General features: G+C 37.9%; 1 protein-coding gene across 2 annotated transcripts in view; it reads right to left on the bottom strand.

The window, feature by feature from the left end:
* Window positions 1–26423, bottom strand: part of KDM3A (lysine demethylase 3A) — a 59426-nt gene that overhangs the window by 24428 nt on the left and 8575 nt on the right. For both annotated transcript variants that reach the window (XM_045283861.1, XM_004707952.3), the window contains exons 3-10: window positions 21462–21614; window positions 18315–18425; window positions 16001–16103; window positions 15153–15277; window positions 14210–14282; window positions 14039–14127; window positions 3493–3656; window positions 826–1355 (exon numbers count right to left, since the gene is read on the bottom strand). In XM_045283861.1, the coding sequence (XP_045139796.1) occupies window positions 826–1355; window positions 3493–3656; window positions 14039–14127; window positions 14210–14282; window positions 15153–15277; window positions 16001–16103; window positions 18315–18425; window positions 21462–21614 (1348 nt within the window). The remainder of the gene's footprint in view (window positions 1–825; window positions 1356–3492; window positions 3657–14038; window positions 14128–14209; window positions 14283–15152; window positions 15278–16000; window positions 16104–18314; window positions 18426–21461; window positions 21615–26423) is intronic.

Genomic DNA, 26423 nt, shown 5'->3' with positions numbered 1-26423 from the left:
TATCAAGGGTTCATGAGGGAGAGGGGAGTGGGGAGGGAAGAGGAAAAAATGAGGAGTTGATGCCAGGGGCTTAAGTGGAGAGCAAATGTTTTGAGAATAATGAGGGCAATGAATGTACACATGTGCTTTACACAATTGATGTATGTATGGATTGTGCTAAGAGTGTATGAGCCCCCAATAAATAAAAAATAAATAAATAATAAAAAAGAAAGAAAACAGACAAAAAAGGTATCTCAATGTTCAAGAAGAAATACCCCCCAAATCTATGTCCTTGTCACATGAAGAATACTCCAACTTCATCAAAGCACTCCAAAAGTTTTAAATCAACTCCAAATCCAAATTTTATCCTTGGGCAAAATTTCTCTTCACTATGACTGGAATACAAGCACAGTGCAATGGTGGGACAGGTACAAGGTGGACATTTCCATTACAAATGGAAAAGAATTTGGAGGTAAAGAAGGGATAATTTGCACCAAGTTAAGTCCAAAACCTAGCAGAATCATTTGCATTAGTTCTCATGGCTTGAAAACAACCCTATGTCATCCGAGACCATGCTCTCTCTGGATTCTGAATGAAGGTTCCTTGGCCCTGTACTTCAGATCCACCTTCCAAAGCCCACTAGGATGGGAATGCTGCTTCTTCAGCTTTGGAAGGATCCACCAAAAAAATCAGCAACAATAAATTCTGAAAAGAAACTGGGATCTTACATTTGCATGAATTTTTCCTATAGAGTCATTTTCATATATTTGCTTACAAGACACAGGTATACATATACCTATGACTACCTCTTACCTACTCCCACTAGAGAAATGCAGAAATACTTACCATTCTGAGTTTTATTGTTGCTCCTTGTACAACTGTTTTCATTGTTTACTTTTCCAGATGATTCCTTTAAGTTCTGTGACCGGCAACTTAAATTTGAAGGTTCTACTTTTTTTTCCACCCTGCTACTAAGGCTATCATGGTTACCACCTGTCTTCTCTTCTGGCTTAATTGAAAGGGTCACTCGGGCATCGGATGTAGAAGGTGTATGTTCTAGGTGCTTCTGCAGTTCAGGAATATTGGCAATTTCCAATTCTGCCTTAGGAGAAGGCTTTGTTGGTACGCACTCCTTAAGAGGGGCAGCTAGTGGGTGAAGAATAGACGCCACTCTGTTTTCCTGATCAGTGTTTGTTTTCAGCAGGGGACAGCTACTCTCTGGCTCACTTGGAGTTTTCACGTCTCCAGTTCCGATCAGAGACAACTCTGAAGGGAGTAACCCAGGTTTGCAGACAGCACCTGGCTTTGTCCTCAGTGCTTCCAGCTTTACGTGCACACATGAAGAACGTTCTTCTGGTACGCTCTGTCTGTGACATCTGAAAAAGACAGTACGTTGGAACACTGGTATCCAGGTCTCCCTCATTAGAAATTAAATGTTTGATTTGCCAGGGCAACCAATATGAAAGCAGAAGAAAACTTTTTAAAAACAGGTTTCTGTGAACTAGAGTTAAAAGTAATCAGTCACTGGCTCTGCAAAAAGAACCACTCTTCGAAAAAACACTACACTATCCTCTTTGCATGTTCTCCTAAATTTTCCAGACTTCAAGCTAATTTCTAACTACTTACAGCACAATCAACTCCGCCCCCAAACAAACGGAATGTCAGATGGAATCAGAAAATACTCAGATTAGATGCTTAGTTGTTTTCAAAAGCCAACACCAAGAAAAAACTGCTAATCTCCTTATTTGATAAAGATTACACTTCAATTTGAAAGGGTAAAACTAGTATTCTTAACACAATCTCCTGGTAGATCAATGTGTCAAGATAAAATTAACCCCCCCTCTCTACATACACACACACACACACACACACACAGATGCTAGACATCTCAAAGATAAATTTCACACAAAACATAAATCTAGAAACTATCAATAAACAAAATGTGGTGAACGTGTATACTGGAAAATTATTCAGTCATCCAGAAATAAAAAATTCTAACACATGCTCTGACATGCTGAACCTTCAAAACACAAAAGGGAAAATGTATGATCCCACTCGTGAAAACATGTAGTCAAATGCAGAGACAAAAATATACTGACAGCACCAGGGCATGGGGCAGGGGGTGCAAGGAAGTGGAGAGTTACTGCTTAAAGGATACTTGGTTTGTTTGCAATGATGAACATTTTTTTAAGATAGTGGCAATGACTAACAAAACATGGAGAATGCAATTAACATCACAAAATTACATATATAAAATGGTAATTAAAAAATATAGTTTACAATTAAATATGAAAAACAAAGCTAACAACCAGTTACCAGCAGCGTGGAATCCTATCCAGCTAGAAACAACATGGAACCAGCCTTAACACAGAACACCTAATTCTTATTTAGCTCGTCAGCGATCAGGATCCCAAAGCAAACAGAATAGTCAACTAATCACTTGTTTGTTCATAACAGTAACGTACTGTGGTATTTCCATCCTACATCCTCCTAGGGCACCTTAAGGTACTTTTGCTTCTCTGACACTCATCCCACAGTCCTGTCCCCAGCAAAACACAAAGTCCTTTTTCTCTGCTACACTCTCCCCACCCCACAAAGCAATTTAAAATTTCTCTTAGAAATTTTTGCTTAGATGGCACTGAACTTGTTACCTCTTCCTATTCTGAAGATGGTTTCTCCTTCCCTCTGACCACTAGGTAGCCATTCTCCAAGCTTAGTCTCAGAGCACCAATTTTTTGTCCAGTGAACCATTCTGATTAGCCACTCTCCCGCTTTTTGTAGTGGTCTCCCAAATCTACTTTCTTTTATCAGTCTCTCTGGACAGGCCATCACCCTGCCTGAAGAGATCCTTCCCTTAAAACTCACTGGTCAACTGGAATCCACAACTTGTGGTTAACCACTACATTTCTTACTCATTTTCTTCACCGATATATGAATAATACCGCCAACTGCTATTGCTCCATTTCTATAACTCTATTAATCTCTTCCACCACCCCACCTGCCATCTGTACTTGAAGTTAACTCAGGTCTGAGCTACTGAGAAGCACTCACTATGAGTAAGTACATCTACCTTCTTACTCCCAGTAAATTCAGTCTTCCACATCCAAGCAAACTGTTCTCTTTCCTGGAACACACATGTTTACTTTGCAACAGTCATAGTATTTAAAATGGTCATTCTATCAAGTCAAGAAAGCTGGTTCTCATGACTCCTCTTACACACACATTTTTCCATGCTGCTTTTGTATGCCTATTACATTTTTAGCTGCTTAAGCCATCTGGTCAATCTTTTCTTTGGGAAATGTTATCAAAAAGGCCCCTTTATAGATAATCTTAGAATGAATAATAGTTTGATAGGTTATGACACCCAATCTTGGTCATAATACTCTCTCCTTGACACAAGAAATGTGGGTAGATCTTGCCACCTGAGCAATGTAAGCACAGACAGAAGAAACTATGACAAATATTTTTTTTCTTAGTACTATAATTAAACATCTATAACAAATGACTACTCACCCTTGAGGAATTTTTGCTCCAAGGTTTGGTGGAGAGTTGGCGGCTTGGGGAGTACTTTGCTGTCTCGGGTCCTTACTAGGTGGAGTTGCTGCAGTACAGCCAAGTAGTATCTCCTTAAAAACTGTTGTGGGAACAGACTGTACAGGACACATACTGGGAGAAGCCTAGAAGATACCAAACCAACAGACATTAAAATGCAAGTGAAATCACAAAATGCTATGAAAATTCAAGATGACTGCTTAGTTTAATACTAAATAACCACAAAATAGCAGAACCCAACAAAATAGAACAAGCAATGAATCATTAAACGACTGACAATTGTTTATGGTAAATATACCGTTTCAGTTTTTCACAAACCTATAAAAATACACAATCTGATGTTTTTCAGAACCCTGAAAAGTATTCCAAGAAGGCTGTTGTATTAGTAATGTGATATACAGAAATGAGCCTTACCTGACAGTCTCAAATGGTGGCAGCTTCATACGAACCCATTGTAATCATAACTTGAGCTGGAGACCCGACCACATAGGACTCATAGTGGTGCCTACTGGGTACCAAGATAAGCCTTTGCAAACCAACTAAGGATGAGCACACAGTTGTTGCTCTCAATTGGCTAACAAAGTCACATAGGTCATCGAAGTTGGAAAAAATTTCAAGTCATGACAGGCCTGTGAGAAAAAGTTGGAATGTCGCTTCATTCCCTTTTCATGGAGTTTCAGCTTCACAAAAATCAATACATATTGGACTCACTTCCTACAGTTTGTATTAGCCACAAAGCAAGCTTCTTACTTTGAAAAGGAAGAGAACTTAACTTCAGACAACTATATATTCTATTACTACACCAAGTAACATCCATTGACCATCTTCACCAAGCCTTGTCATGTGTGCCCAAACTTTGAGTCAAATAACTTTCTCAATAGCTCTTTTATATCACAAAGGCTTCCACTTCAACCTTAGCACCAAATTCAAACTTGAATTACATGACAAAATTTCCCTTAGTAAGTTTTTTCAATTTCACAATTATGAATGTATCTCTACATAGCGTAATCATAGATTTCTGAAGACATTTACTCTAGCAGGCTTGAAAGGACTAGTATTTGGTTCAGGTCACTGAAATAGAAAGAATTTCATGCTGTTGAAAGTTTTGGCAGAGCTTGGAGTTATTTTGAAACATTAAATGATCTGATCATATATCACACTGTTATTCTATTCAATTGTAGTTAAGTTTTAACTTAGGGTTTACCAGAAGAATTTTTCCCCTCTTCATCGGTTTGAAATATATCCTAAGGACAGTCAACTTTACCTACCTGGGACTCAAGTTTCCTAATCATTAATAGGAGATTCAATATACTTGTTCCTAACACCCCTTTCAATTCTAATTTACAGTGCTCTGATAATCTCCTTAAAAAGGTCAGTTTACTCAAGTTTGTCAAGTCATTTCAAAATGTTTAGTCAAGGCTTACTTTACCAAGTATTCCCCTTCAAACTATAACTTCCTTAATTTTTATGTTTAGAATTGATGTATATAGTACTTTTCTTAAATTACTCTCCTGAAAATAATATAAAGGCAGTTAGATCAGATTTACATACATTTTAAATTCTGTACCACATCCATAGCGCTGCTCAAGTAAAAAACCTAAAAAACCAGAACACCCTCACCATCTCTCATTTTACCTATCTGATCAATGACCTAGCAAATTCTTCCCCTATCTCCAAAATCTTTATTGACAAGATAGCCCTTTATCCCCATGTCACCACTCACCTCCTCTCCCTTTACTATGCCTCTTAATTTGTCTGACTTCTCTCCATTGTTGCCTGTACCCTCTTGCTCCTATCCACAACTTATTCTACTATAGAGAAATCTTTATAAAGTGTAAATGAAATCAAATCATGACACTCTACTGCCTACAAGGATTCTATGTTGTCCAGGCACCCACCAACTCGCTCCACTCATCACTCTTACCATTCTACTCTCCCACTTGCTCCCCAACTATACTGGCTTCCGTTCTGGCAATCTAAGACCTTTCTTGCGTGGGTCTTTGCTCTTGCTATCCCCTCTGTGTGAGTAGTTTTCATGTGGCTGGTTGTTTCCATTCTTTCACTCTCAAGTCTACTCAAATTTCACCACCTCGGAGAGCATCTCTCTTTCCGAAAAATTGCCCCATGAGCCACTCTCTTGCTTTGTATCATAATCCAATATCTCTTTCATGGCACTTACCATACTGTGAAAGTATCTTTATTTAATTATTGTTGGTCTCCCAACAATATTCCTATAGTCCTTATGGGTAAAAAACTTGTTCTTGATTCCAATGGCATATTTTGTAAAGCCAAATACATAATAAAAGCTCAATAATAAGACATTTAAATGAATGCATGCTATCAGCACTTACTATCTTAAATTATCTATTAACAAATCTTAAAAATAACCTGAAAAGCCAGGCAAGGATTGCTCACCACTATATATCCAGTGGGTAACACATACTAGATATGCAATAACATCTGTTCAAAGGAGATGAAGGGCTAAGAGCAAAGAGAAGAGTGGGAGGGAGGGATCTAGTTGTTCGATGGTAATTCACACCAAGAAAAGGATTTCAAGGAAGAGCACTACAGTGATGAAGATTTTTGATTAGTTGTTGGTTTGAATCCAATTTCTGTCATACTTATTTAACCCAACTAAGCTTTAGCTTATTCACCTACAACATGAGAGTAGTGAGACTTGGGTTTTAAGGCTATGCTTTATCACAATGCCTAGCACATAGTATACTAAATTTTAATGCTTTGTTGTCTTGAAGTGGAAAAACATTGTGAAAATATGTGTCAGAATGAGTGTGAAGATATTTTAGAATTAGCATAAGTGATGGGAGCTTTTCCTTAAATAACTAAGTATGTCAATATACAATTTTACTAAAGTTCAGCTCAATTGGATAGGACTCCAATTCTCAAACCCATCTTCACGTGCACACCTACATCTACACACTGGCCTCTCACTTGACAAAGGGTCAAAGTTACTTCTTACCTGAAGAGTTTCCCTGAAGGTCTTCTATACCAGTCATGGCAGTAGTTCCTCCCTGCCAGCAGACGGAGATAATATAATTGAGTGTATGATGGTATTCTAAAAAGAACCCTGCTGGCTTGCACTCCTCAGCAGATGCTTTTACAATTAACCACACAACGTTGTAACTCTGAGAAATAGTCAGCTAGGCAGAGAAGACCTTCAAGGAGCCAGATGGCACTGGCAACCAGGTTTATCTTAGCCAAAAGTATTCACCAAAGCCTCAGTCAAGACTCCTGCCTGATACCAAAGTACTGCCTTCCAAAGACCACCCAAAAAGTAAAATTCAATTCAACCCAATTGGGAAGTACAAATCTACTAAGATGCCAAGAAAACCATATGGAAATAAGACCCCTTTTCTGTCACATTGGGTCACTGTGTTGGAGTGAATTTCTTCATATGGGTCTTCTATACAATTTTCTGTAAATCCCACAAAATGACGAGATGGGAGTATACAAGTAGAGTGTGTGTAACACTAACAGAAGGGATTGATCAGCTTTAGTAACCACTCCCCTGCCTGTTAAGATGACCCATCTTTACTTAAAGCAGGAAGACAGAGAAATCCCAGGACCATTGGAAGTGAAGCACATCCGTGATCTCTGTGAAGTAAACAAGGCTGAAACTAGAGGTATCAGAGGCCAAGGCAAAGACCAAACAATGAAACAACACCGAGACTATGAGGCGGAGCAGCAGGCTAAGGGGCCATGTACTTGAAATGCTGAGGTCTAGAGATAGACTTGGCTGCTGGTTGTTACTATGGACCAATGAGTGGATCCTTAATATTTTCGGATCCTATTAAACCCTCCATAATTTGGAATACTGTCTGTGAGTCCCGTGTGGCCACTGCTACAAATGATCACAGCCAACAGAGAAGGAGAGCTCCAGGGAAAGAACAGTTGGGTGAAGGGGGAGGTATGTCTGACTTCAGCCTTGTGACAACTGGGAAGCCTTAGGAGGAATCAGATGTGGCCCTGCCCCCTCTTTCCTCAGTCATTTTGAGTTGGAATCAGCTCTACAGCATCACCACCACCACCAAACAACCACTTATCTTCTCTGCCTTCCATTACTACTAGATATGCCACTGTTTGAGAATGACATGACAAGGACAGGGTCTAAGTGCTAAAACATTTTTAACACACCCGCTTTAACTTCTTTCAAAGTTAAGGTAAAAAGATACTCATTTCCAGGCCTTATCAGTTCAAGAGCATACCAACATATGGAGCACCAGTAATGTACTGGACACCATGCCAGGCAAGATAAGAGATGCTTTCTACCCTTCAAGTATTTTAATCAGGCAAAGGCAATAATGTGTATGCATTGTCACACTTTACAAGTACCTCCTTGAAGGTTATACATTTTACTTCCATTTCCCCTCCCATCACTAATAAAATTGACAGTTTGAGGGCTGACACCTTTACCCACAAGAGGTGCCCACTGATCCCACACTACCCTCCCCACAAATTATCCTTCCATTGTCTACCAGGAAGCTAATTCTATTCACTGGTGCCCACTTCCAACACAGCATCATGCAGTTCTCCTTTATTACACCCCCAACTGTTTATGTGCAGTAATCCTATCCGACAAAAATGAAAGTGACAGAATGAATCCTGTATGAGTCAGAACTTGATAGGACTGTTTTTCTGGTCCTCACAAGTTTTCTGCCTTTGACAGGGTGCATTCTTACAACTTTTATATGGTATCACTTGTTCTGGTGGAACATATTCAAGTTTTCATCTCTACTAAGTTTCCACCTTACACAAGTTCTGGATTTCACAGATTGTTTGGAAGAACAATCTCAATCACCCACTCTACCACATATCATGAACAATTGTCCAAAGGCAAAACCTTTTGTCCCACTGAGGTGATGCCAACTTACAATTATCCTATGTACAACAGAACGAACACCACCTAGTCCTAAGCCACCCTCATAATTGTTCTTATGGGTGAGCCCATTGTAGCAATTGCGTCAATCTATTTTGTTGTGGGTCTTCCTCTTTTTCACTGTCTCTCCCCACGTTACCAAGCATGATGTCCCTTTCCAAGGACTGGTCTCTCTTGAGAACATGTCCAAAGTACATGAGACAAAGTCTCAGCCCATCCTAGCTTCTAAGAAGCATTCTGGGAAGCAGTACAAAATGGATGTTTATTCTTTTGTTAGTCCATGATAGTCTCAATATTCTTCACCAGTGCTGTAATTCAAACGCATCAATTCAATGTCCAACTGTCACGTGCATCTGAGACCATTGGGAATCCCATAGCTTGGACAGGCATGCATTAGTCCTCAAAGTAACAAGCTGATGAAGCACTAGAAGCTCTCACTAGTCTATACCAAGAAATATGGAAAACAGCTACTTGGCCAACTGACTAGAAGAGATCCCATATGCAACCCTTCCTAAGAAAGGTGGCTCAACAGATTGCCCAAATTATAGAATATATCATCACTGATATCACTTGCAAATAAAATTTTACTGAAGATCATCCCACCCAACATCAATTGCAGCAATACATTTCAATTGATATTCCATTAATTCCTGGAACCTTGATTTTTAGCTAATTCCTTCAGTGTAGCTTGACCTTCTTCCTTTAGTACCAATGGTCTCATCATATGCTACCTTCTGAAATGGTTGAAATGTAGTCTTTTTGGTTCAATGACTGTGCATTCTTTCCATCTTCTTTTAATGCTTCCTGCATTATTCAATATTTTGCCCATGGGATCTTTCAATATTACAATTCAAGGCTTGATTTTTTTTTAAGTTCTCTTAGTTATAGATATGCTGACTTTATTAGAATTAGAAAACACTTTTGGTTTTCTAATTCTAGGTTTTTGCGTATTTCATTACAATGTTTTACATTTTCCTCTAGAGTTACCCTTTCAAATTTTCTGTTCAGTTCTTTAACTTCATCATTTCTTCCATTTAGCTTAACTTACTCTACAATTAAAAGCAAGTTTCAAGAGTCTCTTCTGACACGCACTTTGGCCTTTTCTTTCTTTCCTTTTCATGGCCTTTTGTTTTCTTCATGCATGATGTTCTTCATGGCATCCCCACCGTTCATCAGGTCTTCAGTCACTAGTGTTCAATCTTGATTATGTACTCAAGGTCCTATTTGGCTTTTGTGGACTTCGTTTAATTTTTTTCAGCTTCAACTTGAACTTACATATAAGCAACTGATGGTCTGTTCCACAGTTGGCTCCTGGTCTGGTTTTAGCTGCTAATAGTGAGCTTCTCCATTATCTCTTCACCCAGAGATAGTCAATTTGATTTCTGTATATTCCATCTGAAGAATCCTAAATGAAGTCGCTTTCTGTATTGCTGAAGAAAGGTATCTGCAAGGAAGAAGTCAGTGGCCTTGCAAAAATTCTACCATGTGATCTCCAGTGTGTTTTTTTAAATCATTTTATTGGGGACTCATACAACTCTTATCATAGTCCATACATCCATTGTCTCAAGTACATCTGTACATGTTGCCATCATTGGTTTCAAAGCATTTTTTTTCTACTTGAGCCCTTGGTATCAGCTCATTTTTACCCCTCCCTTCCTCATGAACCCTTGATAATTTACAAATTATTATTTTTGCATGTCTGGCATTGTCTGATGGCTCCCCCCTCCCACCCCCTTGTCTGTTGTCCATCCCCTGAGAGGAGGTTATAGGTAGGTCATTGTGATCAGTTCCCCCTTTCTCCTCCTACCTTCCCCTTACCATCATGGTGTGGCTACTCTCAATATTGGTCCCGAGGAGTTTATGTGTCCTATATTCCCTGTGTTTCCAGCTCTTATCTGTACCCTTGTACATGCTCTGGTCTAGCCAGATTTGTAAGGTAGAATTAGGGTCATGATAGTGGGGGGGTGGAGAAGCATTAAAGAACCAGAGGAAAGCTGTATGTTTCATCGGTGCTACACCGCACCCTTACTGGCCCATCTTCTCCCCACAACCTTTCTGTAAAGGGATGTCCAATTGCTTACAGATTGGCTTTGGGCCTCCACTCTTCACTCTCCCCCACCCCACCTGCCACTCACATTGATTTTTCACTCTGGGTCTTTGATACTGGATACCTGATCTCATCGACACCTCATAATCACCCAGGCTGGTGTGTTTCTTCCATGTGGGCTTTGTTGGTTCTCAGCTAGATGGCCACTTGTTTATCTTCAAGCCTTTAAGACCCCAGACTCCAGCTTCATTTTTATCACAACTACTTTCCTTCCTCTGATTCCAACTTTTGCATTCCAATTGCCAATAATTGTCAATGCATATTAATTACATGCTTGATTAATTTCAGACTGCAGACATTGATAGAATTCTTAAATATCTTTTCACTAGCTTTAATGGTTAGTGCATATATTTGAATAATAGTTGTATTGACTGAATTTCCTTGTATGTGGACAGATATAATCCTATCACGCCTAGAACTAAACTTCAAGATGTATCTTGAAATGTCCTGTTTGACAACAGAGACAACACCATTCCTCTTGAAGCCGTCATTCCTGGCATTAACCATATGACCTCCTGATTCTAAATGGCCAATGTCATCCGATTTTGGCTCACTAAAGCCTAGCATATTTATCATAATGTATGCAATCCATTTCATTTTTGCTAACATCCAATTTTCCTTTCATGTTTCATACATTCCAAGTTTTAATATTAATAGATGTTTGCAGCTGTTTCTTCTCACTTTGAGCTATCCTCCATGAGTAAGCGAAGGACCCAAAGGCTTTATTCTTGAAGGCTTTTAGTTCACCCACGTCACTGTGGTCAACTCTACTTTGAGAATGCAGCTCTTCCTCAAAGTACCTTCTGATCTGAGGGGTGAATCTTCTGGCACTATCTCTGACAATGTTTTGCTGCTATCCATAAGGTTTTCAGTGGCTAATTCCTTAGAACAGCCTGTTCCTCTTCAAAGTCTGTTATTAATTCTGAAAGCCCTGCTGAAACCTGTTCACTTTGGGTGATCCTACTGATATTTGAAATACCAGTTAACATAGTTTCCCACACCACATAAGTCACCACAGCACAAACTGACAAACTGATATGTGGATTTCTGGCCAATATTCTCTCTGAACTTGATTCTAAGATAGAATAATCAATTACTTACATAATGTCCTCAATGTCCCTGGAAGCAGCTTCTTATCCATTCCTATCTACAACAGGGACCCCTACTTACTGCGCTCAACACCTTTCTATAAAGGGTACCTCTAAACAGCTTAATAAATGATAGTTCATCCATGTTACTTAAGCTTTCTAAGCTAGCACTGCATGTGACAAAGTACACCCTTCACATGTTCTATCCTCTTCATTAGGTAGAGTTCCCTCCTCCATGTCCCATGTACCAATATCTAGTCTTCTAATAAATCCAATTGCTACTACTTCCTACAGAGCTTTCAATCTCCTCAGCTTTTGCCCCACTTCAGGCTCATTTAGGATCCCACTAACCCAACCACTGCCCCTGTTTTTACTCTTCCCTCTTCCCTCATCCATAATCTACAGAGCTCATGTCAATCTCCTAAGTTTCAGGCTGCAAATATCCCACCCTCCCAACCTTCTTTTCTCCTCTGACCCTACCTCTCTTCCTATACCTCTTATATTCACAAAAACACCTATATTCACAATAAAAACTCACCCTTCTCACTGAGAGTGCTTCAGCACTGGTTGCTTCTCCAAGGAACCTGCACAACTTCTGCTCAAAGCACTCAGTCAGAGAGCCCTTTACACAGGGTCCAAGATTACACAATGGATGCTTTTACACAGATACCTCGGACATCGGATACCTGTTTCTAGGACAATATTTCCAGCAAATGCTAAGTGCTCAATAATTCTAATATCTTGGTTAGACATTTATTTGTAAACTTCAAGCCAAAAGGGAAAGGTAGTATTAATTTTCACAACTATCTCTTCTTTCCTGAACAACCAAACCTTCCACTCAAAAGCTCAAGTCTATACTTAGTAAAAAGACAAATATATAATTTACTACCTTGATTTACAGTTTGTGGCCAAGTATCAAACTGCTTGCTGCTTGCACATAGACCTAAGATTCAGGAAAGCCAATCAGTCACCCTAGCTGCCCAGCTTCTAGTCCATTCACTCCAACCTGCACTTAATTCAAACCCCAGATTCATTACTTGACTCCAATCTGGCCTATGCCCGTGCCATTTCTCGTTGCCTGCTGTGTTAATCCAGGTAGACTAGAGAAACAAATCCAAAGAAACTCATGTGTGAATAAGAAAGAGGTTTATATACAAGAGCAATTGAATATTGAGAAAACATCCCAACCCAGTCCAGTCCAAGCCCGTAAGTCCAAGATTAGTCCATATGTCCAATACCAATCTAAAAAGGCCTCTTTGGACTTATGAAGCACATGCAATGATGCTGAATGCAGGACAATTGTACATTAAGAAAGCATGCCAACCCAGTCCAGTGGTGGTGTTAAGCATCTTAGCACTGGCAAGGGTCTCTATGTGGCATCTCCAGCTTTAGAGGTCTGGTTGCATAGGTCCATGTGACTTCTCCAGCTCAGAGCACTACCGTAGTTCCATGTGTCTTGTCAGCTGAAATGTCTCCCAGGGAGTCAGTAGCATGAGATGTCTTCCACGTCCAAAGAGGAAAAGTAGGAGTTCCCAGAATTCTCAGGAGAAGGCCATGCCCACAGAGGCCTCAATGGTTATATCTTGAATGACAGGCCAGACCCCACCCCTTCACTCATAATCCTCTCAAATTGAGACCAGATTATGTAACTATCACACCTACCTACAAGACCCATGCTCCCAAGGCTACCAATAATTTTAACAACACAAGTCTGGTCAGTTATAAAAAAAAAATAGTAATAATAATAGTAAGCTGTAGCTTGGTGCAAAACACCATAAAGGTGTTTTTTATCATTATAATACAAAAAAATGAAGCACAAGTGCATTTAGACACTTGTTGCACTCTAAAAGATCCTAATGATTAAACTCACCTAAAAGAGAAATAGTCTTAATTTCTTTATACAAAACTCCACTATCTTAAAATAGAATTAATCTAGCATTTAAAATCACAGTGGCATTCACAGAAGTCTAGACTTTTCAGGGTAGAAATTACAAATGACAAACAGGCCACTTCCTTTGAAAAATGACTGCTGGATTACCCAATCAAAATGTCATACTATTAAAGAAGACAGGGCCGTTTCAACATCAAATCATTTAAAATTCTTAAGTTCTCCTCAGATATTCTTCCAATTTAACAACTTTAAAAATAGTACCATATAGTCAAATTGTTAAATCTAATGATAACTCTTTAGCAAACACACACACAAAAAGCTACTTCTTACACAGATATTCTGAACCAGAAACATATTTCCATCTGCTTAAATATAGGAATTATGGCCAAGAGCTGAAAACTACCAAAAAGCAGAAAAGATGGCACAGGAGACCAGAGAAGATAGCTTTATAAACACTAATAAAACTGGCCACGCATGGTTAGCACTTAAAGGAAACTTTACACAGTGAAAAAATAAATAAAGTTTACCTCTGAGCAAGATTTTGCTTGTTTGGAAACCTGGCCTCCATTATTTTCAGAAGACTTCCGTTTTATAGCTCCAATTGTTGTAGAATTACCTAAGATATTAAAAAATACGTAAGTTGGAATAATGTGAGAACAAAGGAAAAAAGAAAGTATTTTAATCAAACAGTAACTTACCACATGCCACAAAGTTATCATGTATAACTTCAACATGTATCAGTGACGGTTCAATAATATTCAGTGCTGGAATCTTAAAAAAAAAAAAAAAGACTGGTTTTAAAAAGTGCTTAAGAACCTAGGGGAGAGTAGCTCATTAACAACAAGCCCCATCCCCCCAAAATAGGGCTTACAAAATATCTTATTTTAAAAACAATTGTGATGCTCTAATATCTTAGTAGAAAATAACAAAGGTCTTTAGCTCCTTTCTCTCCCATAATTTAAAATATATTTTTAAAAATTTTAGAATGTGACTCAAATAAAGGCAGTTTCCTGAATAAAGTCAATATTTTCCCCTACATTCCAAAACTGAAATTAAACACATTCTTTTTCTCTCTAGTAACAACATAGTATAGATTATTTTACAACTTGAACTAATTTTAACTAAATATTACAATGGCCATAAACTTAGAAAATGCCACAGTCTAAGCTTTCTTTTTAAAAATTTAATCATGTTATTGGGGGCTCATACAACTCTTATTACAATCTATACATACATACATTTGTTGCCATCATCATTCTCAAAACATTTGCTTTCTCCTTGAGCCCTTGTTATCAGCTCAATTTCCCCCCTCCCTCCTGGCTAATTTAGATATTATTATTTTGTCATAGCTTACACTGTCCGACGTCTTCCTTTACCCACTTTTCTGTTGTCCATCCTTTCCACCCTACCTTCCCTCCACCCTCCCAGTATCGCCACTCTCAACACTGGTCCTCAAGGGATCATCTGTCCTGAATTCCCTGTGTTTCCAGTTCCTATCTGTACCAGTGTACATCCTCTGGTCTAGCCATATTTGTAAGGCAGAATTGGGATCATGATAGTAGCTCCTTTTTATAATTCATATTTTTTAATACTTATCTTTCCTTCTCACGTTAGCTTACATGTAATTGTTATCCTCTTTACCTTAGCACAGTTGACTTGAAGAGTTTTTGACGCTGGGTTCCCATTTACAATGGTTGCTGAAAACCACTGAGTATGTGGTTCCAAGCTGTAAATCTTTACTTCTGAACCAACTAAGTTTTTGTCACCTTCAAAAAAAAAAAAATTTACATTGTCTCCCAATAGCACCATTACACTGAGCAGTCTTTCTCTAACTTTTAAAACAAAATCTAGTAAGTAAACATTCAAAAATAAAACTGTGTATATGAAAAGACATATTTTGGCAAAGTTAAGAGAAAACTAAAACTTTTTATTTTAAAGCTCTCTTTTCCTAACAATTTATCTCAAGCATGGCCTGTGAAGAGTTTTAGTGGAAGTAAATTCAGGAACCCCAAAAGGAACTACTATATATCAGGTAACAGATAAATTGAGACTGTGAAATTGGCCAAGAAATTCAATAATAGGAAATGAGGTCAGGATTACCAAATGAATGCCTTAATTTTTATACTTAAAATTCAAAACATCAAATGTCGTAATAGAGCCAATCCTTTAGAATAACCTACCATCTATACTCATGTATAAGCCGAGTTTTTCAGCACATTTTTAATGCAGTTGTTGTGGTAAAACGAGATGCCTTGGCTGATATTCGGGCTGGCTTAAACTCAAGTATATATGGTACTTTACTTTTCTATAATTCCTGAACTTTCCACACTTCACAGGCTTTAGGACACTCATAAAGTCGTTCAATCATCTTATTACATGGTAAAAGTGGAGAAAAGTTTATTAAAAAATAAGAAATTTCGATGAGAAAATGAGGACTAAAATTTACGGAATTTCCCCCCAGCTAACCATTGGTCACCTTATTTGTATACCTTGTAAAAGATGACTTTCATCTAAATGTTTCACAATCAAAGCTTGAAATTCTTTACTGACATTCTGATTATCCGAAAGGGAAAGTCGAAGACTGTTTACATCCTAAAATTAAAAATTTTTTAAAATGAAGTCTTAAAATAGTAAGTAAGAGAGATGTTCAAATTCCAATCAGTTTAATTAAGGATTACAACAGCATAAGATAGCTATTTGATGGTAACAAAGTACTCTAGCATCAATGAGCTAAACAGGTCAAAAAGTTAAGAACCATCAAATAATCATAGTTTAGCAAACTGAAATGAAGCCATTCAAAGATAAGAGGGTGAGAAATACTAAGAATGGCTCAAAGCATAATTTTAAACATGAGGTAATATGGTTATAAGAAACAGTTAAACAAAAAAAGAAAATACTAGCTGTCATCCTAACTCTAAACACCACATTCCCACACTAAGATTGAGGAAAGAGCAGCTCCAGATACAAGAGGTAAGAGACACATAGAAATGTAGATGCAGGACACATATTAAGATCAATCCCATATTATCAACTGCTGAAACAGTTTTTACAAAACAAATTACTTCACAAAGTTACATTTAAGCTAAATAGTATCCCAAATGTATTCTTCTGTATAAAAAGATGAGAGGGGGATAAAATAGAAAATATGAATGGATAACCCAAGTCTTTAGTAAACCAGTTTCTGAACATTCTATTTTTGGTAGCAGCTCCATTCTTGGCACCAGTCCATAGTTTCCTGGCTTTGTGAGCATACCCAGTTATGATAAATGTATACAGAAACTGCCAATAGGAACCACCTGCCAAATCCAAACTCTAGCAGGGGTAAAAAAAACCCCGAGTGCTAGACACAGTAATCATTTTGGTAACAGGCCTTCATGCTTTTCTGCAACTGAAAGGAATAAATAGCAACAAAGAATGTTTCATTCATTTTCCCCATTGTGAAAGGCAATTTGTCTATCAGGGAATGGACTAGAAAAATACCTTTCTTTACCCAACTAAGTAGTCTTCATAAGAACTCAACATTAACTACCACCCTGGCTGTTTTGGACTTTCTTGAGCATTTACTGCTACTGCAATTTCTAAAAACGTAAACACGTACTCAAGGTCCTACAACAAAATGAACCACTTATGGAGAGAGACATGAGGGACTTTTCTATAAAACAGAACAATTGTCATCTGTCAGGAGAGCTTGAGGGTTCAGCAAGTGTCAGACAGTTGATATGAGTACCTTTTCCTATTTTAAAAGTTTTATTGGCATGATTCACATACTACGCAATTCAATAATTCGTGGTTTTTCTTCCAAACCCATGGTTAGCTGAACCAAATTCAACCCCAAAGGCAGACTTTAAATCTCAATCCCAACTTTTGCACATACCAAGTGACATCTAGAGTAAGTACTTTACTGGGTTAATTACACCCAGAGTCTCACTAGGCTCTCACAGGCCTATTATAATCATCCACACAAAAGCACCTGAAGACTCCCCAAAGCACTGAACACTGACACCTAATGATTATATATTACCAGCAAAGCAAGTACACACGTCACAATTCTCAAGTATTATTATTATATTAATAATATAGATTTGCTCACTCCCCTGGCAGTTACTGGTATAATTCAATATTCTTTGCCAGCATCATAATTCAAGGGTATGAACAGTTCAGTCTTTTTCATTCAATGTCCAGTTTTTAGGTGCATGAGGTGAAACCTTAGTCTTCAAAGTTCATGTTTGCTTTTCACACTCTAAAGAGCTATTCTGCAGATTTACCAATGCACGCTGCTATTTGATTTTTTGGCTGTTGCTTCCATGGGCAAGCATTACAGATCCAAGTAAAATAGCTGGTTTTACCACACTTACATCCCACAGTGCATCAATTTGATACTAAAAAGATACCTCCCTAAGAACAAATAAAAGCTTACTGATGTAGTTATTTCTTTTTCACTCTAAAGAAACTAAGATTTCTAATTTAACTGAAAAGTTTGGACACATGAATTTGTAAATCCAAAAAAATAATTGCTTAAAAGTAAAAATTATATCATCAATAAAACAAGATATCCACATCTCCCTGCATGTTCCTTGGTCCTTAAAAACAAAAAACCAAATACTCACTGCCATCAAGTCAATTCTAACTCATAGTGACCTTACGCAGCGCTTCCAAAACTAATCTTTATTAAGTGTAGCCAGTTTCATCTTTTTGCCCACAAAGCACTGGTAGTTGCAGCTAGCAACCCAATACTTAACCCACTATACCACCAAGGCTCCTCAGATTTATAACTATAGACAGAAAGAAAGGTTCTTTTTTTACCTGTATAGGCTTCAAAAGGTCTTTAGAAAGAAACACTCTTTGTTGATCTCCTAGAAAACGAACAGAAGTTATGGATCCCAAACCAGCTTTGTCCAAAAGAGATTTGTACATCTGAAACAAAGAAAGTTTTGGGCATCATAATTGTTATGAACATAATTCTGAAAATAGGGACTGGCAATTTTATATACACACAGAGAAAAAAATAAGGTCATTATGGTCTTTACTTACTGTAAAAAACTCAAAGTTTAGGCAACTCCAAAAAGAATACACAATTTCTATATGAACCAATAATTTAAACTAAATAAAACTGTAATACTTACTGACAATGAATTGAATTAAGTTTTCTATTAAAGGGAAGCAATCATAAATTCAGCCTTCAAAATCTAAAACTTATTAAGCCATCCATTTGAGATGTCATTTTATGTTGGAATACTTCCTATTCTTTAAACACTGTACTAGGAGTGAAAAGATTACGTTTGTCTTCAAATTTGGTCTAATAAGAAAACAACATAAAATTATGATAGGATATAAGAGGCAGTGACAAGAAATATATTAAGTATTATGAGGATTTGGATATCAACTTCCCAAATTATTCTGTATCCTGAAAGCTAAGAGGAAACCCCTGAATGAAGGGTTTTAAATGATCCATTCTGGTAGGTATGCAATGTCCCCGATCAGTGCAAGATTAGAGAACTAAAGGCAAGAGTTAAGAGCCCAAATAAAGAAGTGGTGGTGTGGTTACATGTTGGGCTACTGACTGCAAGGTCAGCAGTTCAAAACTAGTTGCTCCTCAGGAGAAACAAAAGGTTTTTTACTCTATCCAAAGAGACAGTCTCAAAAACCTACAGGGACAGTTCTACCCTGTCATATAGCATTGCTATGAGTTGGAAATGACTGGCTGACATTAGGCTTAGGTTGGTTTTGTTTTGTTTTTTTGGTGGCACTAAAGAAATAGCAAATTTAGAAAGCAATTAATTAAGTCTTTGTGATCAAGATAGGAAATGTGATACTACTAAAGAGAATCATGGTTAAGAAATAGGTTGAAGTATTTCTTGAGGGGAAAGGACAAAGTGAGGTCATTTAAGACTTGAGTCTGAGAGGCCTACAAGACATTCTAGGGAAACTGTGTACGGAAATCAGAAATACAGGACAAAAACTGGGGCTGTACTAATACATTCAGGGAGCCAGCACTGTATAGATCATTTGTGTAAAAAAAAGTACCTGTATTTTTTAAAGATTTTATTGGGGGCTCTTACAGCTCTCATAATAATGCATACATCAATTGTATCAAGCATATTTGTACATATGTTACCATCATCATTTTCTGAATATTTACTTTCTATTTCAGCCCTTTTTTCCCTCCTTCCCATCCTCGAGATTATTTTCATATCTTACATCAACCGCCATCTCCCTTCACCCATATTCTGTTGTTCGCCACCCACCCCCACACCCTCCTTAAGGGGTGGTTGGTGGTTGTATGTGTATTTTTCTGAACAGCTAGGGGAGAAAAATTTTAAAGGCAAGATAGAACTTTAGCCAGAACTCTTTTTATCACTCAAAAATCTCATTCATGGGAGCAAAATCTTAACCTTGCTCAAATGGCATGTAGGGCCCTTTACAATCTGGTTAGCCTTTGAATCGTTCCTGGTCTTTCCAAGTATGCCAATCTGAACCTTCCCCTTTCAAGCTCCAGCTCAAGACATCTCAAGACACAGGATCGTTCCGCTCTTCTAACTTCCCCGGACTTAAGATGTCAATAAAACATAATCATACTCTGACTGTAAAGCCAAACCAAATACTATGGTATGAGCCACAGTGAAGCCTAGAGCATCATGAAACCAAGCAAGACTAGAAACGCCTACAGGTTAAGTAACCAGTATAACTCAGCTCCCAGAATACTGATATGAAAAGTCCTACTCTAGTCATAGCTGGCAGTTTCCACTGGAGAAACTGGGAATTCAGTTGTTTAGGTATAGTCCTCCACTTCTGTAAACAAGGGCAAGTAATTCCAATTTCTTTAAACTGTTTTAATGTTAAGCGCTATGCATTAGAGCTTAAATTCTGATCACCCAAGTTTGCAAAAGGTTCTGAATGGCAGTGACAGCCCAAAATCTATTTGCAAGGTCCCCAAACAGATTAAGCCTCCACTGAATTATTTCTGATCGCTAATCAAGGAGGTAAGATAATCTTGCCCTTAGGCAGAATGCCTTAGAGAGTGGATTGCGTCCACCTATCTCGGACTATCTTAGGGAGGGGCACTCTCTTAGGGGCTTTGGTAGTTGTGTCCTTAATGGAGGTCACTGTATGAGGAGACTACAGGGGGGTCATATAGTCATGAGTCATGCCTACTAATCTCCCACTGAATGCCGTACCAATCTTATAAGCCCTTCTAACAATGTGTATGTCCCAAATGTGGTCTTGGTCCCACTTATAATTGTGATGCTGTCATCTGCCACCAATTATGTTTATGTGACAGTTTCCTTTGCCCTCCCATGACCTTTGGTAACTAAAGGGGAAGAGAAAAGGAAGACTCTCCAGGAGATGGACTGGCATGGTGTCTGCAACAATGAGCTCAAGCATAGGAATAATTATGATGTACAGGACCAGGGAGTGTTTCATTCTGTTGTGTATAGGATCACCATGGGCCAGAACTGATTGGATGGCACCTAACAACAAACCCTTGGATGTCATTTTAACCTTGTGCTACTAGCCTCCCTCATCTGGATGCTGTCTTTTTGTTGTCTTTGTCTCTCATAAGACTTAATATTCTCCTTAAATTATATGAGATAATTTATCTCTTTTGCCCCCCAAAACACTTAAAACAAATCTGTGTGTTTGCATATGGCTTCTGATTTCTGACCTGTAGCCTCTGGTACTTCTCACATTACTTCTATCCCCATTTTACAAGGTAAGGAAAGGAACAAGGCAAAGAAAGTCAAGGAACTGGCCCAGAGTGACCGTGCTCCTATTTGGCTGGCAGGAATTCCTGAGTGTGCTTCAAAATTCTTCATATTGTCACACACATGGCTCTATTATTTCGAGAGTACTGAATAAAGGCATTGCATATACTATTTCCTTGTTTCCCCCATAATGAATGAAATGCCCTCTTCTTATGAGTTCAATAAACCTAAGAGAAGCTTTACTCACTAGTGCAGGCCACTGAACATGTTCAGAATCCTCGGGAGACTTCCGCTCAGCCAAAACCAAGTTATGCTCTACTAAAAATGCTCTCCTTAGTTGACTATAGACGTCTATCCATCTTCTCTTCCTCCAAGATTCGCCATCAAACTCCACACACACCTAGACAAATATTTGAAAAAAGGCAGTCAACTGACAAAGACACACATTAAAAACAACCAAATTGAATTATATCCATAGTATTATACGTTAATCTTTTCCTAAATGTTCTGTCCCCTTTGCCACACTCATTCTCTTACCTCCCTTCACAACCCCCAATATAACTTGATCTAGATGGGTGAGTCTTTGGCTCCTAAACCACTTTGGAAAGCAGAAGACAAGGGCTCTTGGGGCCAAGTCTCTGTCTCTAAAGTAACTTCTGGGAAACACACAAACCAAACTCAAAAGATTTTCAAATATTTAATTAAACACCTGAGCTTTGGGAGTTAGAAGACACAGAGAACTTAGGGGTCAAAACCCCCAAGGTTATGCGGATTATATTGTACTGTTATTCTATGTAAACATTATCTGCAACCCCATCCCCACCATCTGCTTTTTCATTCCTTTGGCATTAGGCTTTGGCACAAGGCCTAACAGTACATACCGATATTTCTTTTCTCCAAAACCATTTTATTAGGAGTTAATACAGCTATCATATCATTCCATAGTTCAATTACATCAAGCAGTATTATACATTTGCTACCAGTTTCAATATTCTCTTCCTTCTAGAACTCCTTGATAACAGCTTCCTTTTTATGCCCCCTCCTCCCAACTTCCTGTACCCCTAGAAACCCTTATTCTACTGGCTCTCTCTATAGGTTCATAAATCCTGGGTTTCATATACCGAAAAATAGAAAAACATGTAACTTTGCCATAGGTTCCCAAACTTACGGTATGTAACCTACTGTCCCCTTTTCAGAAAAAAAAAAAAAATCACTCAGCACTTTCCTAGCAATTAAAAACCTTTTTACTATTGCCTATAATCCAAAATAAAGCATAGATGGAGCTCTGGAAACCCCTGTAGATCATTCCAGTGCCCCACACAGGATGATGTCGTACACTTTGGGAAACAATGCTTTAGGTAAATTAACTGGGAAATTTACCTTAATTTGTAGTCTAAGACTGCAGTGCTGTTTGCTAAGTATAGGTAACAAGTAATTAATAACTCACCCCAGAGTTTTTCAGAACTATCTCTAGTTTCTAATACAAATTCAAACTACCTTAGAAAAATATACATATATATTTTTAGTTAGCTTTTAAGTCTTTTGATCTACAAAACATTTTTGAACCCTAACGTTACAACCTGTACAACCTAATCTTTTTATTTGATTTAAAATTTATTAAAGAATTCTTTCATTGCTGGCTTTCAAGGAATTACTATATCTGTACTATTAATTAATGATTTTACAGACACCGTTATCAATCATATCTCCCTAACCAACCTTTAGTTTACTAGCCAGTTAATTTACATGCATCTGTCAGAACCCAACTCGAAAATTCTTTCCACTAAGTCTTCCCTTATCAAAAACCCCATCTTGCCAGAGTGACCTTCTTGCTAATTGTACTCACAGTCCTGTATCTTTCGTAACTTCCCTACACTTACCTAGTACATTTTAAATTATGTTTATGGTTAACTGACATATTATAAACTCTTATGGGTAAAAATCTGTGCCAATTTTTCTCATCAGAGAGATATAGAATCTAGGCAATACTCAAATACTTGATGAATGAACAAATTCTCTCTGATTAAGCTTTCTTCTATCCTCTCATCTTCAAATTTCCCAGCTGATATTACCACTAGCCCAATTCCCAAACCTTCTCTAGTCTTCTTATTAAGTGCCATCAAGTTAGTTCTGGGTCACAGTCACCCCATGTATAACAAAACAAAACAAAACACTACCCAGTCCTAGCCTATCACCACAATCGTTGCTATGTTTGAATGAGTTATTATTACCACTGTGCCAAACCACAATGTTGAGGATCTTCTTTTTGATCATCTACTTTCCCAAGTATGACATCGCCAGTCTTATAAGAATAACTCAAACTTACTGCCATCGAGTCAATGCTGACTCAGCAATCCCCTGTGGGTTTCCAAGACTACCTACAGAAAGTCCAGTCTTTCTCCAGAGGAGCTGCTCGTGATTTTGAACTGCCGACCATGCAGATATCAGTCCAATGCATTAAACACTACACCACCAAGGCTCCTCAAAAATAAGAGCATCATCCTAAAAAATCAATGAAAGTCAGGATCCATCCTAACCTTTCCTGTCCAACAGCAAAATGAGTATCCTCAACTTCCAGGCAGCTTCTTTAGGAAGACACATATCTCTTGAGATGACAGTTTTCTATCCTTAAGTTATTACTAAATAGTATTTAAAATCAGAATACAAATATGTATCTACTATGTGACAAGACACTGAGTATTTTTTGTTGTTGTTCTTGTTAAGTGTTATCAAGTCAGTTCCAACTTATAGAAACTACCTAAAACACAATGGAACATTACATGGTCCTACCCCATCCTCACACCACTGCTAAGTTTGAGTCTATTGTTGCAGCCACTCTCACTGAAAGTCTTCCTCCTTTCACTGGCCACCTAACATACACACACACACACACACACACACACACACACACACTCGAGTATAAGCCGAGGCACCTAATTTTACCACAAAAAACTGTGGGGGGTTTTCAGCATTAAAAATGTGCTTGGAAAAAAAATGCGGCTTATACTCGAGTATATATGGTAATTTTCTAAGCATGATGTCTTTATCCAAGAACTGGTCTCCCCTGATTAACAGTTCCAAAGTACATGAAACTCCCAAGAAGCATTCTGGCTGTACACCTTCCAACACAGATGTTAATTCTTCTGGCAATCTATATAGTACAGTCAGTACTCTTCATCATAAATCAGTCACTATTCTTTACCATAAATTTTACAGGAGTGAAAAATCTCTCACCCATGGAGCAGCTGGTAGTTTTTAAATGCTGACCTATCAGATAAAAGGCCCAACTTGTAACCAGAACTTTCAGTCCTCAAAGTGACATCTTTTAAAGAGGTCTTTTGAAGCAGATTTGCCCCATACAATCATACATCCTACGATTTCCTGTTGCTTCTATGGGTGTTTAATTGTGGATCCAAGGTAAAGGAAAATCCTTGGCAACTTTGTCAGTAATTTCTGTTTACTGTAACATTTCTTATAGTTCTAGTGGTGAGAATTTTTGTTGGGGTGTAACCGGTACTAGTAAAGGTTGTAGTCTGTGATATTTATCAGTGATTATTTCACATCCTCTTCATTTTCAGCAAGTTATGCCTTCTAGTTACAGCAGTTTGCTAATGAGTTTTCTTCCAATCCTGATGCCAATCTTCAAATAGTCTGAGTTCTCAGATTGTCTACTAAGCAGAGATTTAAAAGTACAGTGATACAGAACACAACCCTGATATATACCTTTCCCGAGCTTAAACACATAACATTCTCTTATTGTTTGAATGACTGCTTCCTCTTCATCCATGCAGATTGTGCATTTCTCAGTCTTTACAATGCTATCCACAATTTATGTCCCACGCAGCTGAATGTCTTTGCATGGTCTAAAGCACAAGTTAACATCTTTCTAGTATTCGGTCAGCCAAGATCTATTCGATGCCAGCAATAATAACTACAATTCCATGTCCCCTTCTGAATTTAGCTTAACCTTCTTTCTGGTAGCTGTCAACGAACTGCTACAGCTGTGTTATGTTTCTGTTTTTAATTACCTTCAGTAATATTCTACTTGCATGTGATGTTAGTAATATGGCTCTAATTTCTGCTTTTCTCTTTTTTTTAATTTCTACTTTCAATTGGGCAATCTTTCTTTCGAATGGGCACAAATGTGGGTCTTCCAGTTGGTTGATAGGCAGCTGTTTTCCAATTTCCTAGGCACAGTAACTGAGACCATCCAGTCTTGCAAACATTTGTTGGAATATCCCAATTGATATCCATCAATTCCTGTAGCCTTGCTTTTCACCAATGAAATGGGCAACTTAAACCTCTTCCTTTTAATTAATTTCTAACTCCTGAAATGGTTGAACATTGAACTGTTATTTTTAGTACAGTAACTGTGTATTCCTTCCATCTTCTTTTGATGCTTCCAACATTATTCAATATTTTGCCTATTGAATCCATCAATACTGCAACTTGAGGCTTGACTTTTCTCTTTAGTTCCTTCAGCTTGGGAAATACTGAGCATGTTCTCTTGTCATTTTCTAAAGCTAGTCCTTTTTTACATATTTCATTCTAATATTCTGTGTTCTCAAGCCTCCCTCTGAAATCTTCTGTTAAGCAATTCTTATGTCATGTTCCTAGTTACATACTAGGGGGAAATCTTCAAAAAGCTAATGGAAAAATTCCATTACCTTATAATTTCATTTTTCCATGAACTTTTGAAAGCCCTTCATATACATTTTACTACTATAAGCACTCACTGGTTCTTCATAGAAAATACGAAGACTTTGCCCATTTTTTCTTACTTTTTGTTTTTAAGTCACAGAATCCCAGTACTCTGACTTTCCTATATTCATTAGTCTTTCTGCTCCAGATTTACATTAACCTCGAACCCAATCCATCATTAAACCAAGTTTTTTTATTTTTCAGAGACGTGGTATAAATGGAATAAGTATGCATTCACTTCAGATTCTAAGAAATGTGGGTTTGAATCATAGCAATGTTGAGGCTTTTATATAATGATTTTCTTTGCATAAAAGAAAATATATAGGCAGGGCCAGAGCATGATACCCCATCGGTCCTGACCGAAGGACATGCCTAGAGATAAAAAATCAGACCTTGATCTATTTACAGGTTTTTCTTTCTGCTTAAATTTTTTTTCCTTTTAATTAATTTATTCTTCTATGGGTAATTGGTTTCCTTTTTTGTTGCCATCACTGTGTTCTCACTGATC

The sequence above is a fragment of the Echinops telfairi genome, unplaced genomic scaffold (assembly GCF_000313985.2).
Source record: "Echinops telfairi isolate 266 unplaced genomic scaffold, ASM31398v2 ScPeMD7_7467;HRSCAF=8505_1, whole genome shotgun sequence".
NCBI classification, from domain to species: Eukaryota; Metazoa; Chordata; class Mammalia; order Afrosoricida; family Tenrecidae; genus Echinops; species Echinops telfairi.
This window is presented reverse-complemented; position numbering and strand designations above follow the sequence as displayed.